Source organism: Sorex fumeus, unplaced genomic scaffold (assembly GCF_029834395.1).
Source record: "Sorex fumeus unplaced genomic scaffold, SorFum_2.1 ptg000265l, whole genome shotgun sequence".
Lineage (NCBI taxonomy): Eukaryota > Metazoa > Chordata > Mammalia > Eulipotyphla > Soricidae > Sorex > Sorex fumeus.
In genome coordinates, this window is record NW_026606322.1 from 19,569,403 (window position 1) to 19,589,353 (window position 19,951).

Here is a 19,951-nt window from a genome sequence, read left to right on the forward strand (position 1 = left end):
CGGGTTGAGTTTCCCTCCCCACCCTTGCCAGGGCTCCGGCAGCCGAAGACCTCCAGAACCAGCCACCACCATGCTGAGATCACTCTCCACACGCATGAAGGTACCGGCAAAGGAACAAAGGCATGCGGGTCCCGGGGCTGAGATCTCCAAGCCTGCTCGGATCGGGGCTGAGCATCCTCCACCCAGATCTTCCAAATTCCAGTAGGCAGTGGTCACACCCACCAACTGGCCCCCCTGGCGCTGTGTAATCCCATCAACAGCCAAGACTCAGAGACTATAAAACCCAGTTCCCGGAAGCGCACGGCCGCATTTGCGGCCACACGACATCTTATTATCCCATTTCTACTTTAGACAAACTGGCAGGCTACCGAATGTAACCTTCCCACACTGCAGAGTCTGGCAAACTCCCCATGGGGTACCCAATATGCCAAATACCAGTAACAATGATGGGTCTCATTCTTCTAACCCTGAAAGAGCCTTGAATATGGCACTTTTTAAAAAATCTCAGGGCTAGGACGAAGGAGACATTACTGGGGCCTGCTGGAGGCAATCGACGAACAACAGGATGGTTGTGATCATGATCGTGATACATACCAACTTCTGAATTATTTTTTAAGTCTAGGGATATCTAGGTAAGAGTATATGAGTATTTTACTTATCTTTAAAAATGAAATTAAATGTTTATTTTTCAGATGCTATTAGGTGAAAAGGATTGGTATGTCCCATCATCCCTCTACAATCCCTCCCCTGCCAATACCATAATTATCCTTATGACTTTTGTTCTTTGATTCTACTTTTAGGTCTTGTGATAATGGTCATTGTATATTGAATGGAACACATGGTCCATCCTCAGAGATGAAGAAATCAAATATACCTGAGTTGGGAATGTATTTAAAGGGTATGTATAACTCACTCTCTTTGTGTTCTACATCTTAATGGTCAGATTTTAGAGGGATAATTCCATATCATTGTTGCACAGAAAATACATTAAGATTTTGTGTTATCCTCTAGGAGATGTTTTTGAGTCAGCCTCTGATCCAGTGCCATTACCACCTGCCAGGCCTCCAACTCGGGACAATCCAAAGCATGGTTCTTCACTCAACAGGACGCCCTCTGATTATGATCTTCTCATCCCTCCATTAGGTTGAAATCTTAAAAATTAAAAAAAAAAATTTAGCACAGCCCCCCTGACTTAACATACAGATTATGAGAATTCAGAGTTCAATATAACACAGACTTCCTGAGATATTAACTTGTTTCACATAGAATGACTAATTAAGGTGCTGTTGGTTCTCATTAGTACATTTAGATTGCTAAAGCCATCATGTGAATAGCTAGCCATTCTTTAGGGTTTTGTCAAATAGCTCTTAATTTACTAATGCACTTGAGAATATGTGAGAGCATAGCCCGTTCCCCCAAGCACTTAGGTTGTAGTAATTTGAAGAGCGCACCTGAGATTTTCTTTTAAGTACAATTCTTAATGAATATATACTTTTTCACTCAATATAGAATGACCCAGTTCTACTTAATTATTAAAAATTACCTATTCTATGCTAGAAACTGAGCATAAATTTTCTTGATCATAATTATTACATCTATTGCACAAAGTATTTCAGTTTGTTTCTTTAATATGAAGTTCCTTAATGAGTTAGTATAAGCACATTTGGAGTATACACAAATAATTTTGTGTTTAAAGTTGGATAGCACAGCGGTTAAGGCATTTGCCTTGCGTGGCTGGCCTGGTCGAGCCAGGTTCGATTCCTCTGCCCATCTTGGAGAGCCTGGCAAGCTACCCGAATACATTAATATTCGATATGCCAAACACAGTAACAAGAAGTCTCACAATGGAGTTGTTACTGGGCCCACTCAAGCAAATCGATGAACAACGGGAGGACAGTGCTACAGTGCTGTTCTTAGGACTTAAGTAATTTCGGGTAGAGGATAAAGTTGGAATCTCCACACAATATTAGGCTTTGTAGTAACACACCATAATGTTATGATGGTCTTTTATGAAGGTTAGGCTGCCAGAAAAATGAACTAAACCTTTCTCTTTTTTCCAAGAATACCATTGAGGGTTGTTGACAACTACACAATTACAATCCTTTGCTCCTATTCTCTCTGGAGCTCAGAGATTTATTCTTAGCTATGTGAGTTCAAGGGACCTCTTAACTTCCTCCATCACCTATGGCCTTTATTTATCTTTAACCTGCATGGGGGTTTTAAACTGATTACACAAGTCTTCATGACCTAGTCAGCATTGTCCAGTAGAACTTCCTGTGCTGAGGTAAAGGAGCTCTATATTCACATGTGGTCATATATAAAACTCTGATACTGAATTTAAGTTTCATAGCCCTAGAGAATGTTGATTACATTATTGGACAATGAATAAATGTTCCAATTTATCTTTTTAACTCAACCTTCCTTGAGCTTTTTCTGTACATCTCATTATTTATAATGTTGACTATGCCTGGAAAACTCCATCTTTCTACTTGATGAATGTGTTTGATTGTGCTTAATTCCCTTAACCTTTCAGTTTTTGGTAACACTGCTAAATGCAGCTTTCTGGTTTTTCTCACAGTGCATGTCTCTCTGCTTGAGACCTCTCAGAGTTAGACCTGTGAATCATACTTATTTGTATACTTTCTCTAGATCTCCTTGTGGAACCTAGGTTCCTTGGGTCAGAGCTTCTAATTTTGAAATTCATATCCCCAAGTGCCTCAAGTGATGCCTGACATTTAGGGACTGAAAAAAGTATTTGTTTGGTAATATAATATAGCAGAAAGCTTAAGGTTGGAATAATAGCAAAAGCCTCTCCCATGGTTTCAGAAAGTTTAAGCTAGAAAGGTTATTTATGACCATTGGAGAAAATAGTTTTGCAAGGCAATCTGGATGAATAGTAAAATTATTTTTTATGTTTAAGTCAATACTTTTAAGTACATGTGAGGTTTGATGACTGAAATATGTAGGCATTTATTTTACACTTTTATTTACAGTATTTGAAATAGATTACAAAAATGCATATAGTTAGAATATTTTGAAAAGTTAAGGTAAGAAAAAAATAGAAATAGGGGAGTAAAATAGTGAATTGGGGATAAGATGATACCCAAAAGCATACTACAGTATAGTGTAGTTAGGAAAGCTGGGAAATACACAAGTGTTACTACCCAGATTACTCTTTAAGAGATATTCCTATATTATAGGTGTACTGTCTGTATTGTTTGACAGATCATTAAATTAACTAAAAGCCAGTAGGATAAATTTCAGAAAATGATCTAAACTATTCTGTGATACTAATTTTTGGTTCATAGTTATATTTTCGAGCGGGCCCAGTAACGTCTCCATTGGAGACTTTGTTGTTATATTTTCAAGTTTGAGATCCCAAACTGAATGTTACATTCAAAAATCTATTTTGATGTTGTGATCAGTCTTTTTTAGCATAAACTTATTGTGTCCTGGTAGCATAAAATTATAAATAAATAATAAGCTGACTCACAGCCTTCAATACTGCTTTTCATAGGAAGACCTGGACAATAGAAAAAATTTACACATACACATGCATACTTGTGTTTCTCCCAAAACACTCCCATAAAATAATTAACTCCCATTATCAAACTCAGTGAACTGCTGGATAAACCCTACAGGCAAAGTTCTTTATGAGCAGCAAGAGAAAAATCAATCGTTACTTTGGGCTTATACTGTGTTTTGATTAATGAAGTTTGGTTGTTGAGATTGACCTTCTTTTCAATTCAGGTGAAGAGGCTTTTGGTGCCCTCCCCCCATCCCTGCCACCTCCCCCACCTCCTGCAAGGCACAGTCTCGTCGAACATTCAAAACCTCCTGGCTCCAGTAGCCGGCCATCCTCAGGACAGGACCTTTTCCTTCTTCCTTCAGGTAGGAGAGAAAAGCCAAGGGAAATTTTTCACTTAAGGCAAAAATACTTCTAAGATCATACTGTCTACTCAGCATTAGTAATTCATTGTTTTCTAGGAAAAATAAAATGTATCTCCTGAGTAGGGAAAATAGCATGTTACCTAAGCTTCTGTTGAGTTTATTTCCTAATACCTTTACATTACAAAAGGCGTCTCTGAAAACTAGGGGAACTCAGTGATTAGGCTAGTACAAATTGGGACAAACAAACCAGGAACTCTGTCTCTTGATGTTTGAGTACATTATTTTTAATAAGATTCTAATTTTTCAGTAGCAATGCCGAGAATCTTTTTGTATAACTTTAAATTTTCTAAAGATTTCTTCTTTTTTGTTTTGTTTCTATTTTAAATCCTCAGTGTATCTACTAAATTGATCTTAAAGGGAAAAAAGGAAAATATTCAGTTTATTCAGTGCCCCCCAAGGAAATCTACCCTCTTTAAGCAAGCAGGGGGAAAGAACTCCTCAATCACATGCCAACCTACCACCATTCTGAATCATTCCAGTGCCCCCTCCAGGGATAGTAGCACCTGCTTTTCTTTGGAAAACCCTGGTTTAGTGCCTTCTTTTCAAACTAAGTGAAGCTTCTCATGAGTGGAAGAACATGTGCACAAATAACATCCTTTCACCTGTTTATCTCAAAAAAATTGCTGAAAATGTTGTTTCATTTCCTTGTATTAATTGTGTGTTCATTGTACTATGTAAAATTCTTCATAGAAATTATTTTTATTTATTTTTAAGTTTTCATTGAGATATCATAGTTTACAATACTAATGAAGTTGTTGCATTTTGTGGGGGTCTTGAGGGAGCTGGGAAGGACACATTGGGGACCATCTATGGTGCAGTGGGTCGGACTGGGATTGGCCACCTGCAAGGCAAGTGCCTTCTCCCCATCCTATCTGCAGTCCTTGAAGTCCTTGATATATAGTGCAGAACTCTTACACTGATTCCTCAGAAATTGCTTTTCATATCAATTTTTTTTATTTCAGAATGAAAACTGCCTCCTATCATTAGATGGGGGTGAAAATTGTATAGGCCTTTATTTCATTGACAGTATTGCATTTTTTAAATTTTGCTCAGCTGCCAGAAATCTCAATTGCACTATCCAAAGCCTGCTGAATTTGTCTGCCAGGGGGTCACAGTAATGTCATTTAAGCCGATTGACTCTTTTTCACCTCATTTTATATATGGAAGTAGTTTAATAACATTCCCAGTAACGTTGGTATCCCTAGATAATTCTTTCAAGAAAATTTGGCAACTTTTTTTCTTTTCCAGTCTTTTATATCATTAGCATGACAAATACTTAATCTGCTGCCAACTCAGTTATGAGATCCATTGAGACAAACCACATTTATTAGCTTTCTTCCTTTTCAAAGAAATATTTTAATTCTTATGTAGTATCATAGAACATGAAGGTTTCTTTTCGGTTTATACATAAGCATTTGAATATTGTTTGGCAAAGTATTTTATATACTGGGGCTGCTCTTTTCATTTTTTGTTCTCAGTCTGTAAACTTAGATCCTAGTGTAATGGTATTTTTTTCTAATATTGAGATTGTTTTTCTTGAGGAAGTAATAATACCCAAGAACAAAGTGTTGATGCCATGAAAAGAGTTTGGATTTTCATGAGGTTGTATTAAATACCTAGTAAAACCCACCTCTACTAGTGGGTCTACTCTGCCTTTCTAAACTCTGGCTGCAATGACCTATGTATCAGCTGTTTTCAAATGATAAGGTCCTATGTTTCTCCAAAAGAGCCTTGGGATTTGTGTGGGATGAAGGAGGAGAGGAAACCTCACAGAAGCAGAGCTCTGATGCTGTAGTCATTGTTTTCTATTTTAAGCCTTCATGTAAGATTTCTTTGGGCAAAATAGTGATATTCACTGCTATACATGAGTCACCTATTTTGGAAAGGCACAATATCTTAAATCCCAGAGTCCTCAAAAAGAAGATTTGATACATTTCCTGTCTCCAAACCTGTGGCTAATTGTTTTAGCATATATTCATATACATATATATATATATATATATATATATATATACGCTTTTGTCTGAATTACAAAAAGGTATTTCTTTTGTGCTAGATATTTGAACTAGGCAGCTCTCCATCCACTCTGTGCCAGGGCCAGTGCTCAGGGAACCAAGCCAAGTTGGTATTTAAGTCTGCTCATTCCCATGAAAGCAGATCTTTGTGCAGTGCACAAAATATACAGCGTATTTGGCAGCCCTTGCTGTACCTTTCTTTCACTGTTTCTCTAACTTGGAATCTATTTTTTAAGTCCTCCTCCAATTTTACACTCACTATGAACTCCAAAATGGACTTTTTTAAATTAGAGATAAATGAATTTTTCCATTTGAATCCAGAAGTACAGTTGCATAAATAAAATACAAAGAAAATCAAAATCATTAGCAAGAGTTTATGAAAAGGGATTAGGAAGTTTGACTTACTATAACCATTTCAAACCCAGGACTCATAATAGTAATCATGTACTTTATCACCAAGTCATATCTCAAGTCCCTAGACTACAGCCTTTACAAAGGATTAGCATGATGTGGCTACCAAGGAAAGACATAACTCTTGGAGGTTACACTTTTTTTTTTTTGCAGGGGGAAGGGACTTTTTGGGTCGCACCAACAGTGCTTAGGGGATACTCCTTGTTCTACACACAGGAATTACTCCTGGGAGTACCCTGGGGACCATATGGGATGCTGGGATCAAACCTGGGTCAGCCATGTGCAAGGCAAATGCCCTGTCTGCTGTACTATAACTCAGCTCTAAGAGAATGGTTCTCTACTCATGATCCTCAGGCCAGCAGCAGCCCCAGGCATCTTGTTTAAAATGAAAATATTTTGCACCAACTCAGCACCACAATCTAAAATCAGATTCGCTGGGAGTACAACTCAGCAATTTATTTTCCTGTATGTTGGTAGTCATTCTGTTGCTTTTCCACTTTGAGAAATAGTAGGCTAAAATATTCCTAGGGGATTGAAGCCAAAGTGATGAATGGAATTCAATCAACACCATAAGTGTAAAGTAACTGAGGGTTTAACAGAAAGACCATTTCCAAAGAATTTATTTATTAAAATACTGTACTCCGGGCCAAAGCAGTAGTACAGCGAGTAGGGCATATTTGTCTTGCACACACCTGACCCAGGTTCAGTCCCCAGCATCCCATATGGTCCCCAAGTACCGCCAGGAGTAATTCCTTAGTGCGGAGGGTGTGACCCAAAAAGACAAAAAAAAAAAAAAATATGAACCACTGTACTGCTGTTTAAAGTACCCTTTATTAAGAAAATTATTGGTCAGTACTGTATCCCTACTAATGTTTTGTTGTCTGTTTCCCGTTGAAACATCAGTGCTTCCAACTTTGCAGTTGCTATAAAAGGCCAATTTGCCCTGTACTTGATCAGTAGCAAACTAGCATAAAGCAAGACACAACATGTCAGATGTTCAGGAATAAACTATAAATCATTGTTTTTGCAAAAAGAATGATAATATTTGCAGACATTTTTAGTGAAGTTTAGTAGAGGAAAAACATATAAATGTGTATCTTGTATTCTGCTTATGACTTTGCTGTGTATTCAGAATCTAATGTTTTTCCTTTAAAATCTGATTTCTCAGTAATAGCCTTACCTAATTAGAAATAACAAGGATTTCTGATAAATCACATATTTGTAAGGAAATATAGAATGTATTTTATTCTTTTTCTGACCCCTGAGTGATATTTGAGAATGTACAAAATTAAATGCAGTTTTATTTTACGTACTGTAAAATTTCTAAACTTACGCAGAAATCACAGTATTTGATTCCTGAGGTTACTCTTTCAAATCAAAAGATTAATTTTTGTTGCATGGATTTTGCTTTATCCTCTCATTCTTCCTTAAAGGAAATGTTAAGATTTCAGCAGGATCTTAAAATTAAGTGTGAGCAAGTTAAATACCTTGCTTAAGCTAAATAAAAATCTCCAACAAGATGAGGCTAATTAGTGTACTTATTTAGGGAGGACAATAATATATCAGTAACTAACTCTTGCAATTAATTTTCTCATAATTACTGGAAAGAAGCATATATTTCCTTCTTAAAAACCAAATTATATAGTCTTTTCAAAAAATGTTTTTTGGGGGGAATATAGGAGGGGTCCTGGGAACATTGGTGTGGGGAAGTTGGTACTGGTAGCCATTTACTGTCCTCTCATGGGAATTAAAGCAATAAAATATAAACAGGTTTTATTTTATATTTCCAGTTTGGCTGTTTACTTTGCAGAAATTGGATTTTATGGATTTTTAAATTTATGAAGAATTTGAAACTATCTGGGTTTACTTTAAGTAAACACCAAGTGCAAAGTCAGTGCGCTAAGTATGGTGTTTGTTAGGAGATGCAATTCAAATGTAATGGGTAGGGCAGGAGATTGTAGAGGAGTTGTATGTCGGAGAACCCGGCAAGCTACCGAGTGTATCTCGCTCTCAGGGCAAAGCCTGGCAAGTTACCCGTGACATACTCTATATGCCAAACGCAGTAACAAGTGTCACAATGGAGACTTTACTGGGCCCGCTCGAACAAATCCATGAACGACGGGAGGACAGTGACAGTGACAGTGTATGTGCTTCCCAGGGGCTCAACCCCAGACACGCCTCCTGTGCAGCACCCTCTGATCCTAGCACTGAACACAGGTCCAATTGAAGAACTCTCTAGGAATAGACTTCTGGCCCCCAAACAACAACATGATGATTATTTTCAAAATCCCAGATGAAAAAGAAAAGAGGGGGCTGGGTCTCTGGGGTGAAAGGGTGGAGGGGAGGTACTAACATATATCTGAAAGAGGAAAATAGGAGCCTGAGACTGAGATAAACTTGTGGCTAAATGGTGACTAAACAGGATTGCAGAGGTGATGTCCATCTATTCAGAAAGGAATCAGGTCCGTGAATTTAAGCATGTGTACTACTAACTTAGGTTTGTTGTTCTGAGGACCTAATATAGTACTGTAGATAAAATATTTAATTAACTTTATTTCCAGTTAATAGAACCATTAAAAGTAGTAAAATAAGTTTTAAATTGTGTCCAATTCAATTTTTTTTTGTATTTTAGATGATGCCTCCTCTCAAAAGTGATTTAATTTTTTTTCTGTGTACTCAGACCTCAGTGTTATTAGTAACAATATATATGTTGAGAATATTTCACATCCAGGAATTCACTTAATCTTTATAAATCCCAAATATTGGGTTAACTTGACAGTCTCTCATAGGCATAATAAAATGAGCCCCTCCCCCTTTTATTAACAATTCCTGTTCATTATAGAGAACAATTTGGAATAGAAAACCAAGATTGAAAGCTATTTCATCATCAGGAATTTTATAATCTATATTCTAAATGTAAAATCTGTTTTCTAGAAATATATAGAAAAACATATTTGAGTAAGTGATGAATTTAAAATATGCAAGCAGATCAGAAAATGGTTAAAGTCAGCTTTGTGGCTGTTCTAAATTTCAGAAGCTCTGATTTTGAGAGAATTTCTAGAACATTTTTCTTGAATCATCTGACATAGTTTTTTTTTAATGTGAAAATTGTCTTTTATTTTCAAGATCCCTTTTTTGATGCAGCAAGTGGCCAAGTTCCTTTGCCTCCTGCCAGGAGATTACCAGGTGAAAATGTCAAATCCAACAGAACATCACAGGACTATGATCAGCTTCCTTCATCTTCAGGTGACTTGGCTAATAATAGTAATTATAATAATAGATTTGTATAGTGCTTTTTGCCTTCCGGAGCACCTTTTTGTTCATTAATTTAATGCGAGCACTGCCAGCCTAATAAGTATTTTTTATCACCTTGAATTTGGCTGAGAAAATGAGTATTGAGAGGAGTGCCTATAAAATTGCCTCATAGAAAAGTAAAAAAAGAACTTTAATATTATCTTTGATCAGTCAGTGAAGCATATTCTCGGATCCAAAATCTGTTCTTTTCTCTACATTGTATTGCACCACATTAGAAAGGAGAAATCTCTCTGCATATTGAAAAACTACATTCTCTTCTTCGTTGAAGAAGAAAATCTCTTTGGAATTAATATTATCACATTGCTACTGATTTTCAGAGCATTTGTAGGGCTACTGTGGAATGTCACACTGCCAGCCAATAAGTGAGGGGCGTATCAATTACAAGTTATATTCTCAATAATGATTAAGAATAAACTGTGGCTGCTTTGCTTCTTTGCAGGGCCTTTCCTGGCCACTGTCTAAAGCAGCTCCTCACCTTCCTTGCACTCGCTTTCTACACTTCTGCTTATATTTTATTGAACAGCACCTGCGGCTGCTTTAAGTTCATTCATTTGCTGGATTGCCGATAATGTAATAGCAGAATGACAGATGCTAAGAAAATAGGAACAATGGTTGACGGGTGTAACCCCAAGTATCTTGAAGAACAATTTTCAGTCCTTTTTAACCTGCAGACAAATTTTGAGAACTGAACCACTGGTCTAGCAGTGTCTAGCACATATTGTATTTATTTATTTATTTAGAATGAGTGGAAGGAAAGAAAACTAGTTCATGCCTATGTTTTACTGGAAACACAATTTTTTTGAGTAAGATGTGCAGCATGTTACCGCATTGTTGTAAATATCCAAAGTTTTTCCTATGCAATCTCTTGTCCTGTTTCCTATTTTTTTTTTCAGTTAAGCTCAAACCTTCCTTCACAAATTTGTTACATTCTATAGTTTCTGAAGTAAGAAAATAGAGCTTTGTCGAAAACTATCCTTACAAAAGTGCTTCAGTACTTTAAGGTGTAACACTTGACTACAACTCAGAAAATGAGTAAACTTTATTTTGGTCTAGGTTCTGTTACCAGTTTATTCTTACTCATTCCAAGATTTAGATATTTTCATTTGTAATATGTAGACTTTGAAACACCTTTGCAGTTGAAAGATTTCCAGATCTATTTAAAAAATGTGAAAGCAAAGAGAAAAAGAATTTCTGAGAGCCTCTGAGAAAATGAAGTAAAATTCTTAAAGGCAATATGTTAAAAAATGTTTTTTTTAAAAAAATTGTCCAGACTAATATAAAATAATGGTTTCAGTGCTAACAATGCTATTTTAAAAGAAATATAAACTGAAGTGATAAAAAAAAATTGTAAACTAAACATTCTCCTTTGATGGTTTCTTTAAATTTTGCTCCATAATATGTTGGGTGCTGTAAAACCGAGAGGAATGTAATCCATATATATGATTTCATATGATAGAAATTCCAGTTAGTACTGCATTAGGAATTTTAAGGAAAAACTAGCAGTCAACAAACCTGTTGTAGTATCTCAAAATAGACGTTTATTAGAGTCCTCATCTGGGTTTTACTTCAGTGATAAAATAGCCCTGGTTATTACTCTGAGAGCCTCTGCTGGCTGTAGCACTGTAGCTCTGTCCTCCCGTTGTTCATCGATTTGCTCAAATGGGCACCAGTAACGTCTCCATTGTCAAACTTGTTGTTAATGTTTTTGGCATAACGAATACAGGGAGCTTGCCAGACTTTGCCATGAGGGTGGGATACTCTTGGTAGCTTGCCGGGCTCTCCGAGAGGGACAGAGGAATCAGACCCAGGTCGGCTGAGTGCAAGGCAAACGCCCTACCCACTGTGCTTTCACTCTGGCCCCAAATGGCTGTAACATCAAATATTTCAACTTCCTCTTTAAGCTCTATATATACACGGTCAAACCACGGGGAGTAAGCGGATGCTTTTCAGTTTTTTTTTTTCCAAAATTGCTGCTCACAGTGCTCCCAGCCAGTTCATTTACATAAGCAGAGTTACCAGGCTTGCTTTCTTTATTATATATTTCCTTCAAAAACCTGAGACTATATGGCATATGTTTCTAGGATTCTATGCTTATTTTGAGGTAATTTTTTTATTGTGATCCTTATACTTATTGAAATATTCTGGTATTAATAATTGTTGTAACTTTAATTTCCCTTACTTTTTTAGTGATCTAAATTTGTGTTCCACCTTTCTCTGACCACTCTACCCTCCCAATCTTCTTTCCTTCCTGTGACCCCTTGGGATATTCTGGAACCCACAGTGGGTCAAATCTGAGAAATACAGACCTAAGTAGCTGATAGTTATTTGTCTATGTATAGGCACCTTTGGGGGCTGAAGCAACAGTATAGCAGGTAGATTGCTTGCCTTGAACACCACCAGCCTGGGTTCAATCCCGGTCACCTTCCCAGAGACCATCTAGGAGTGATCCCTGAATGAAGATCCAGGAATAAGCCCTGAGCTCAAATGAAAAAAGGAAAATTATCAGTGAAAATAATTTGGGGAGTGAGGTGTTTGAGCTGCACCCGGTCATGCTCAGGGCCGATTCTAGGCTCTACTCAAGAGTGACACCTGGTGGTGTTCAAAGAACCATATACATCACTGGGGATCAAACTAGGGATCCAACTGGAGTTGGCCACAGTGTAGTACAGTACCTTAAACCAGTACTATCTCTTTGTCCACTTGGAAGAGAATATTGCTAAAATATTTTTAATAACTTCCCTAAAAAAGGATGTGTGCATATGTATTTATGTCCATATATACAAACCTTCTAAACTATTTTATTACCCCCAATTATTTTTTTTTGTTTTTAAGAGATAGTTGACATTTAATTATATGAATGTCATGATGACAGTGATTCAGAAATGTCTCTATTTTACTAGCCTGTGTCAGATTCGCATACACCCATATATAGGATAAACATTTTCTGCTAGTGATCTACTTATTTCTTCACATGGTGAATAGTGATGATAGCTATATGAGTCTTTCTAAATTTTCTAATTGATTCATTTCTTGTAAGATTCAGTGGTACTATAATTTAAACACCTTTCTCTTAAAATTCAGGGAATCCAGCTTCTGGTATTATAATGAAGTCATGATAATGAGATGTGTTTGTGCTTATGCTGATCAAGTTCTTGAGATGATTTTTTATATCTTAGCTTTTAGAAGACATTTCAAGTTAGCACTTGAAATAATTCTGGAATTTTAGAACGTGACTTGCATTGGATGTGTTTGTAACTAGTGAAAGATCATATTGCTAATACATCAACAAAATAAAGAAGGCCTCAGTATAAAACTTATTACTTCACTGTGCTTAAGAAACAGTGGTTAAATGTTGAATGAATATTCTATGAAGACCAAATAAGACCATTGGGACAGTAGGCCCTTGTCTTGTGTGGCTGACCCTCTTGGATCCCTGAGACCACCCCCCCAAGCACTTCTCCAAGTGATCCCCACTAAGCTCAGAGCAGGGAGTAAGCTCTGAGTGCTCCCCCACAAAAAGGCAAAATATGCTGTAATTATCTCCTCTGAGATCTTCATTGGCAATTGTGGTCTCATATTGAAATTGAGTATTGTCATTATTGAGTTTCAAATTTTTATTTGATATTTCAACAAGGAAAATAACTGCATTGTAGTTTTATACTATAGGTCAACTGTGTGAAATGCTTTCTTTCATATACAACTTCAGTTTCAAAACCACAGGTTTTTGAATATTTTTGTATTCAAGTATGTTGAATATAAAAATCTACAAGTATGTTAATACAGTCTTTCATATCCAATCTCTGGGTATACTAAAATATGATAAAGCTATAAATAGAACCATAAATATAACTGTCTATTATAGTATCTAAGAAATTATTTGTAATTTAGTGAAAATGATATATCTAGACATGTTCTTCTAAAATTTGATGGGGTTGGGGTAAAGTAATATCTCCCATTTATTCATATCCCTTTTACCATCTATATCTTCTTTGAAAAATTTCTGTCCCTCCTCCCATTTTTCAATGGGGATGATTGGTTGGGGTTTTTTTTTTTTTGCTAAGTTTTACAAGTTCTATATACTTCTTTCATTCTTTGCTTTTAATTTTTAAAACATTTTATTTTTTTAAATTCACTTTTATAATTTGTTTTCTGTACTGTTTTACAGAGCCATTATTGGTGTGGTTTTATACATAAAACCTTCCACACCACACCCTTCATTAGAGTGCCTGCTTCCCTCCATCATTGTCCCAGTGTTTTTTCTTCTTCCCCTACCAACAGACCTCTATCCCTGCACCCGAAAAAACTTCCTACTGAGAAAACCAGTTCTCAGTTTCTGTTGCCTTTAGGCAAAAATTGAAAATTTGGCTGCTTTTTTTCTGAGCTGGATGCCCTTGTTGTCTCTTCCTTGCCTAACTGCAGTGGTGAGAGTGAGCAATCTCATCTTGGCCCAATTTTAGAGGGAAAGCTTTCAGTTTTTTACCATTGAGTATATGTTTTCTATAGTTTTTTGATAAATGGCATTACTATAATGAGTTCTTCAACCCCCATTTTATTGAATGTTTTTATTATGAATGGGTATTAGATCTTGTCAGATGCTTTCTCTGCATCTAAGATAGGATCATATAATATTTAGTTTTCCTTGTATTGACATGGTTTTGACATTGACTGTCTCGTATATTGTAAATCAGCCTTATATTCCCAGAATTAGTCCTACTTGGTTGTGGTTTATCGTCTTTTTGATTTATCCTTGGATTTGTTTGGGACATATTTTGTTGAGGATCTTTGTATATTGTTCATCAAAGATATAATTCTATAATATTCCTTTTTGCTATGTGTCTCTGTGCTTTTAGTATCAGGTAATGTTTGTCTCATAAGAAATGATTGGAAGGTTTCTTATTTCATCAGCTCTTTGAAAGAACCTGAGAAGTATCAGGAATAAGTCTTCTTTAAAGGTTTGGAAGAATTTACTAGTAAACCCATCTGAACCTGGGCTTTATACCATGAAACTGGAGGATCTAGAAGAAATAGATATATTACTGGACTCCTACAATATTCTGAAGTTGAATGAAGAGGAAATAGAGCACCTGAGCAAGCTAATTACTGTCAAGAAAATAGGGGTGGTTGTATAAAATCTCAGAGGGCGGCCAGGGGGTGGCCCCAAAGGCTCTTTCCCTGGCCACCCAGGTTCTGGGGGGCCCGGGACCCTCCCCCAGCAGGGGCAGCCTGGGCCATGGGGCTGATGTCGGAGGAAGCGAGGACATAGTCAGTTGATTGATTAGATGTCGTTTATTCCATTCTCATCCCTGTTCCTCTCTCTCTCTCTCTCTCTCTCTCTCTCTCTCTCTCTCTCTCTCTCTCTCTCTCTCTCTCTCTCCCCCCTCTCTCTCCCGCCTCTCTCGGCCCCCAATCTGGAACCCTCCTTCTCCTTCTGGCTCTGAATCTGGATCCCCCAGCCCACTCTTACAGTCTAGTTAAATCCCAAAACCCTGTGGGGCTGGGCTTACACATAGGTGTGATCACAATCAATAGGGTTAAAGTTCTTCCCCTCAGGGGATGCTGCTTCTAGGACAGATTCTCTTTCAGCAGGATGACCCACCCAAGGGCTGAATTCCATGGGTGTGTTTCTCCTTTCCTTGTCCAACAAGCATATAAGCATTCATTATTTAATCATTTATAGAATTGCTCCAGTAAAGGGGTCATCCCGATCTCAGACTACAGTGCTCAGGCCAGATTAGTCTTTCCTATCCCTAGCAAGGTCCTAGTCCAGTCATTACTTTTGGATCATGACAGCATTTGTCCATGATCAAGCTCTTAACTTATAGTTAAGAATTGTGGCACTTTTGCCTGGCCTATCTCGATGCCAGGGTAGCATATAGCTTGCCCTGAGTCTATTAAGTCCCTCATTGGGACCCTGCCTTTGGGGTATTAGGAACCAAGGGCAACTAAGGCTTAAATTGAGAAAGCAGATGCCTGGGAGTGAATAATATTCGAAGCCAATTAAATCCCAAGTTACAAAAGCATAATATTAATTGTCTTCTTGTCTCTATACAAAAGGACATTGCTTTAAAGTAAACTATTCAAAAGACATAGGGAGAGGAAAAAGGCAATATTAACTTACAAGTTCAGTGTCCTAGAAAGATCTGACCTTACAGATTAGCAGAATCTGATTTAGGAGAAAAAGCTGAGTAACTGGTTGGGGAAGAGAGCAAAGAGAAGTGGTTACAGATAAACAAAAGAATGGGAGTGAATTGGAGCACTTTGATAGGTGTGACCCAGTAAAGCTAAGTGCCTTGTGGCAAGGGAGAAAGGACAAACCATGTTATCCTATAGGTGGTAATCAAAAGACTTCCCTAAAACAAAAGTCCATATCCAGATGGATTTACTACTGAGCTCTTCCAACGCCTCAGAGGAGACCCTACCAAACCCTCCTCACATACTTCCTGTGTGTTTGTTATTTTCATATTGAAATGCCATTGCAGTGGACATCGGGGTGCAAATATCTTCTTGAATTAGTGGTTTCTGATTCTTTGGTTAAATATTAAGAGGTAGATTACTGAATCATTCTGTATTTCTAATATGTTTCAGGACCTTCCATACCATTTTCCATAGTGAAAATTTACATTCCATAGCATACCTATTTGAATTTTCAGCAACAGTGCATGTGTATTTTTTTATCCCCTCATTTTCACTGACACTTATTGCCTCTCAGCTTTCTTACAATGGCCATTCTAACCTGTGTGGTAGGTGTAATCTCATTGTAGTTTTGATTTGCATTTCTTTATGTTAAGAGATAAGTATTTTTATGTGCCTATTGGCCACTACAATGCTATTATTAAAATGCCTATTTAGACTCTCTACCATCTATTTCTTAATTGGGTTGTATTGTTTTTGGGGGGTGGCTGTTGATTTACTGGGTTTTTATAGTTTGATTATCAATCCCTTATCTGATGTATGGTTGCAAATATTCTCTCTTAGTAGACTTTCTTTTCATTTAAATGATGATTTCTTTTGCTTTGCAATGAAAGTTAAAACTTAATTGCTAATTATACTATTTAGAAGTGTTCCTGGCTGCCCTAGTATCCTTCCAACTTTACTGATGTGTATAGCTGTTCTTTTCAAAGATGTGTGTCAGTGTGAATGTTAATTCATGTTAATAACTTCTCAGCATTAATAATAATGGAAAACTCTTGAAAATTATCAATAGAATACAGGAATTTAGACTTGTATTAATATCTCTAGAGACATTTCTTACCTGAAAAAGTAAATCAGAGCAGACATGGTTCCAGTGCATAAACTGAGTGCTAATTAATTAAAGAAAAACTTGCTAGAAATTTTAATGGTTTTAGGAAATGATTTAAAATATAATTTATTGTACATCTGTATGATAGAATAGTTAATAGAAAAATGAATGATACTTCAAACCTTAGTGAAAAACTGCAATTTCAGGAACAGAGTAATAGTACAACAGGTAGGATGTTTGCCTTGCATGCACCTGACCTAGGTTCAATCCCCAGCACCTCATATTGTTTCTTGAGCACCATCAGGTATAGCCCAAAAAGAAAACAAAAAAATGGCAACTTATTACTCCCTAATAATTTGAGATACTTAGTTATGGATGCAAGAAATAAAAAAAAAATTGGCAAAATTAATTTTTTCTTCTAAAAAAAGCATGGTAAATATCTATTTGTATGTGAATATTTTATAGCAATATATAGCTATTTTTCAAATTGAATCTTACTCTGTAGAGAAGGAAAAATTTTTAATAGCAACTAATTTTGTGTGGATCCAAATACTTTCATCCTGCAGACTTTTACGTATATTATATTGATTAGCTGAAATGATGAATAGAAAATTATTTTTATAAGTCAGCTTCTCAAATAAAATGTGTCATTATTTTATGACTTTGATTTTATTATTTTCGAAAGTACCCTCCTTATAATATCTGCTAGATTCACTAGGAAAGTTGACAAAGCAGCAGAGACCAGGAGCCTGAGATGGAGCCGAATTTAGCAGGTTTGGAACTGGCCTCACTTCATCATTTACTGAACTGTGCCCTTGAATTTGCCATTTCACATTTGCAGTGGTCTAAGAAGAAAGACAGTGAATAATCGTTGATGGCTACAGAGTCTTAAAAACCATAAAGTATTCCATTTATCAAAATGACCATTTTTAAAATTTAAATCTTTCTTTCAAATATAAATTCTGGGTAATAAAATACTCAGAAAGCCCTAACCAAAGTACTTTCTCAGTTTCTGCCCTCTACCCTGGTGGCCTGAATGGAATTGTGGCCTGTTTCTTCATTTTCTTTTTGCTTAATAGGATTATTCTTATGTGTCATCACAAACACTAGTGTTTTAACGTTGAGACACTACTGTCCATAAGGGGAATGATATAGAATTCAAGTTCTCGCTACTAATATTTCTACTACCATGCTCTCTTTTTCTCACACAGCTTCTTACATTGACATTTCTATAAAATGAGGGAACGCACTGAGTTGACTGCTAGCCAGTCTGTTTGCTGATAGTGGAATAGAGGATGTGGTGAAAATGTTCTTCCAGGAATATCTACAAGTTTGTTTAGTTCCCTCTTTCAGAAGCCTTGCATTAGAGTTTCTCTACCAAAGCAAAGAAAGAAGAGCTGTATTGCCAAAATAGAAGCTTCCACCCATCTCTATGCCTTATTCCAATTGGCTTTTGAATATTTATAAGTGAAATTGGGACTAAATCTGTGTTAATTTCTCTGTTGAATTAACCACAAACATCTCCACCATGTTTTTTATGTTAAAATAAAAACAGTTCAAATCAAATCGATCAAAAAATAGTCATAACAAAAAGATTTTAGAAAGCTCATTAATGAAGTACAGTGTTTATATATGAAATCATTAATGTTAATAAGAAAATGTCTTGGTATTTTTTATTCCATTGTTTAACTCTTACATTTTTAAATCTCTACACAGATGGTTCACAAGCACCAGCCAGACCTCCTAAACCACGGCCCCGAAGGACTGCACCAGAAATTCACCATAGGAAACCCCATGGGCCCGAAGCAGCATTGGAAAATGTCGACGCCAAAATTGCAAAACTCATGGGAGAGGGTTATGCCTTTGAAGAAGTAAAGAGAGCCTTAGAGATCGCCCAGAATAATGTCGAAGTGGCCCGGAGCATCCTCCGAGAATTTGCCTTTCCCCCTCCAGTCTCCCCACGTCTCAATCTATAGCAGCCAGGAACATCAGTACCAAAATACAAAGCAATCGTGGAATACGCCAGGAGTGTGGCAAACAGAGACGTGAGGTGGAATTCGAGAGCAACAGTGTCTCCTGCTCGCATGGTGTCTGGAGCAGGGAGGGTCTCGGGCGTGCTGCTTCCTGGAAGACCACTGCGTGCTCAGGATGTCAGCTGCTGGGCTTTCTGCTTTTTCTAGCCATACTTTTGAATCAGGGTTGAACTGACAAAAATAATTTAAAGACGTTTACTTCCCTTGAACTTTAAATCTGTGAAATGCTTTTTTCCTTGTTTACAAGTTGCAATGTTGCGGTTTTTTTTTTTTGTTTGTTTGTTCGTTTGGCATTTTGAGGGCTTTCTTTTGGGCTCGTTTGTTTTGGATCCCTGTACTGTGTTCCTGATGACCCTTTGGAGAGTGATCAGGTCTGCTGTGACATTTCTTGCCAGCTCTCTTGCTGGCCACGTCTATGGCTCATTCACATTTTCTTTTTGATCAACACCTCCCCTCCCACTTGGTTCCACCACCACTGCCCTGGTCCAGTTCCATTTCTCCTATTCCTAAGATGCTTTAAAGGTTCTGATTTTCAATGTATCAAACTAATGCAAAAAAAAAAAAAGTGTGGCCTTCACTACTGAGTCTTTTCTTTGGAAACCATCACTGTTGAGAGATGGGGAAAATCTGAATGTATAAAGCATTTTTTTGTGTCAATGAACTGCCTTTTATAAGGGGTTTTCATATCATATAAAAAAACTTCCCTCTTTAATGGAAGTTTTTTATCTTAATTTTTCATAACCTCTTATTTGTCATCCCAGAGGTGTTTAAGACTGTAAAAACAATTAAAATATCAGAAAGTAACTACTGCAAAGTTGGGAGAAATACCCTTGCACAGGACAATGCCATATTGAAGTTATATAATTAGGCCCCGATATTTATGCCTGCGTTAAACTGAGGCATGCTGAACAAGAGGGCCATCTTCCTGAAGTATATTAATAATTTTCCGATAAAATTGTGGTCATGCCTTTCCCAAAGTGGAAGAG

General features: G+C 36.9%; 1 protein-coding gene across 1 annotated transcript in view; it reads left to right on the forward strand.

The window, feature by feature from the left end:
- CBLB (Cbl proto-oncogene B) overlaps nt 1-19,750 on the forward strand; it is a 224,038-nt gene extending 204,288 nt beyond the window's left edge. Inside the window, exons 15-19 of the mRNA XM_056109396.1 lie at nt 801-898; nt 1,012-1,143; nt 3,751-3,891; nt 9,504-9,623; nt 18,649-19,750. Coding sequence (XP_055965371.1) covers nt 801-898; nt 1,012-1,143; nt 3,751-3,891; nt 9,504-9,623; nt 18,649-18,908 — 751 coding nt within the window. The 3' untranslated portion in view covers nt 18,909-19,750. The remainder of the gene's footprint in view (nt 1-800; nt 899-1,011; nt 1,144-3,750; nt 3,892-9,503; nt 9,624-18,648) is intronic.
- Nucleotides 19,751-19,951: the final 201 nt, after the last annotated feature.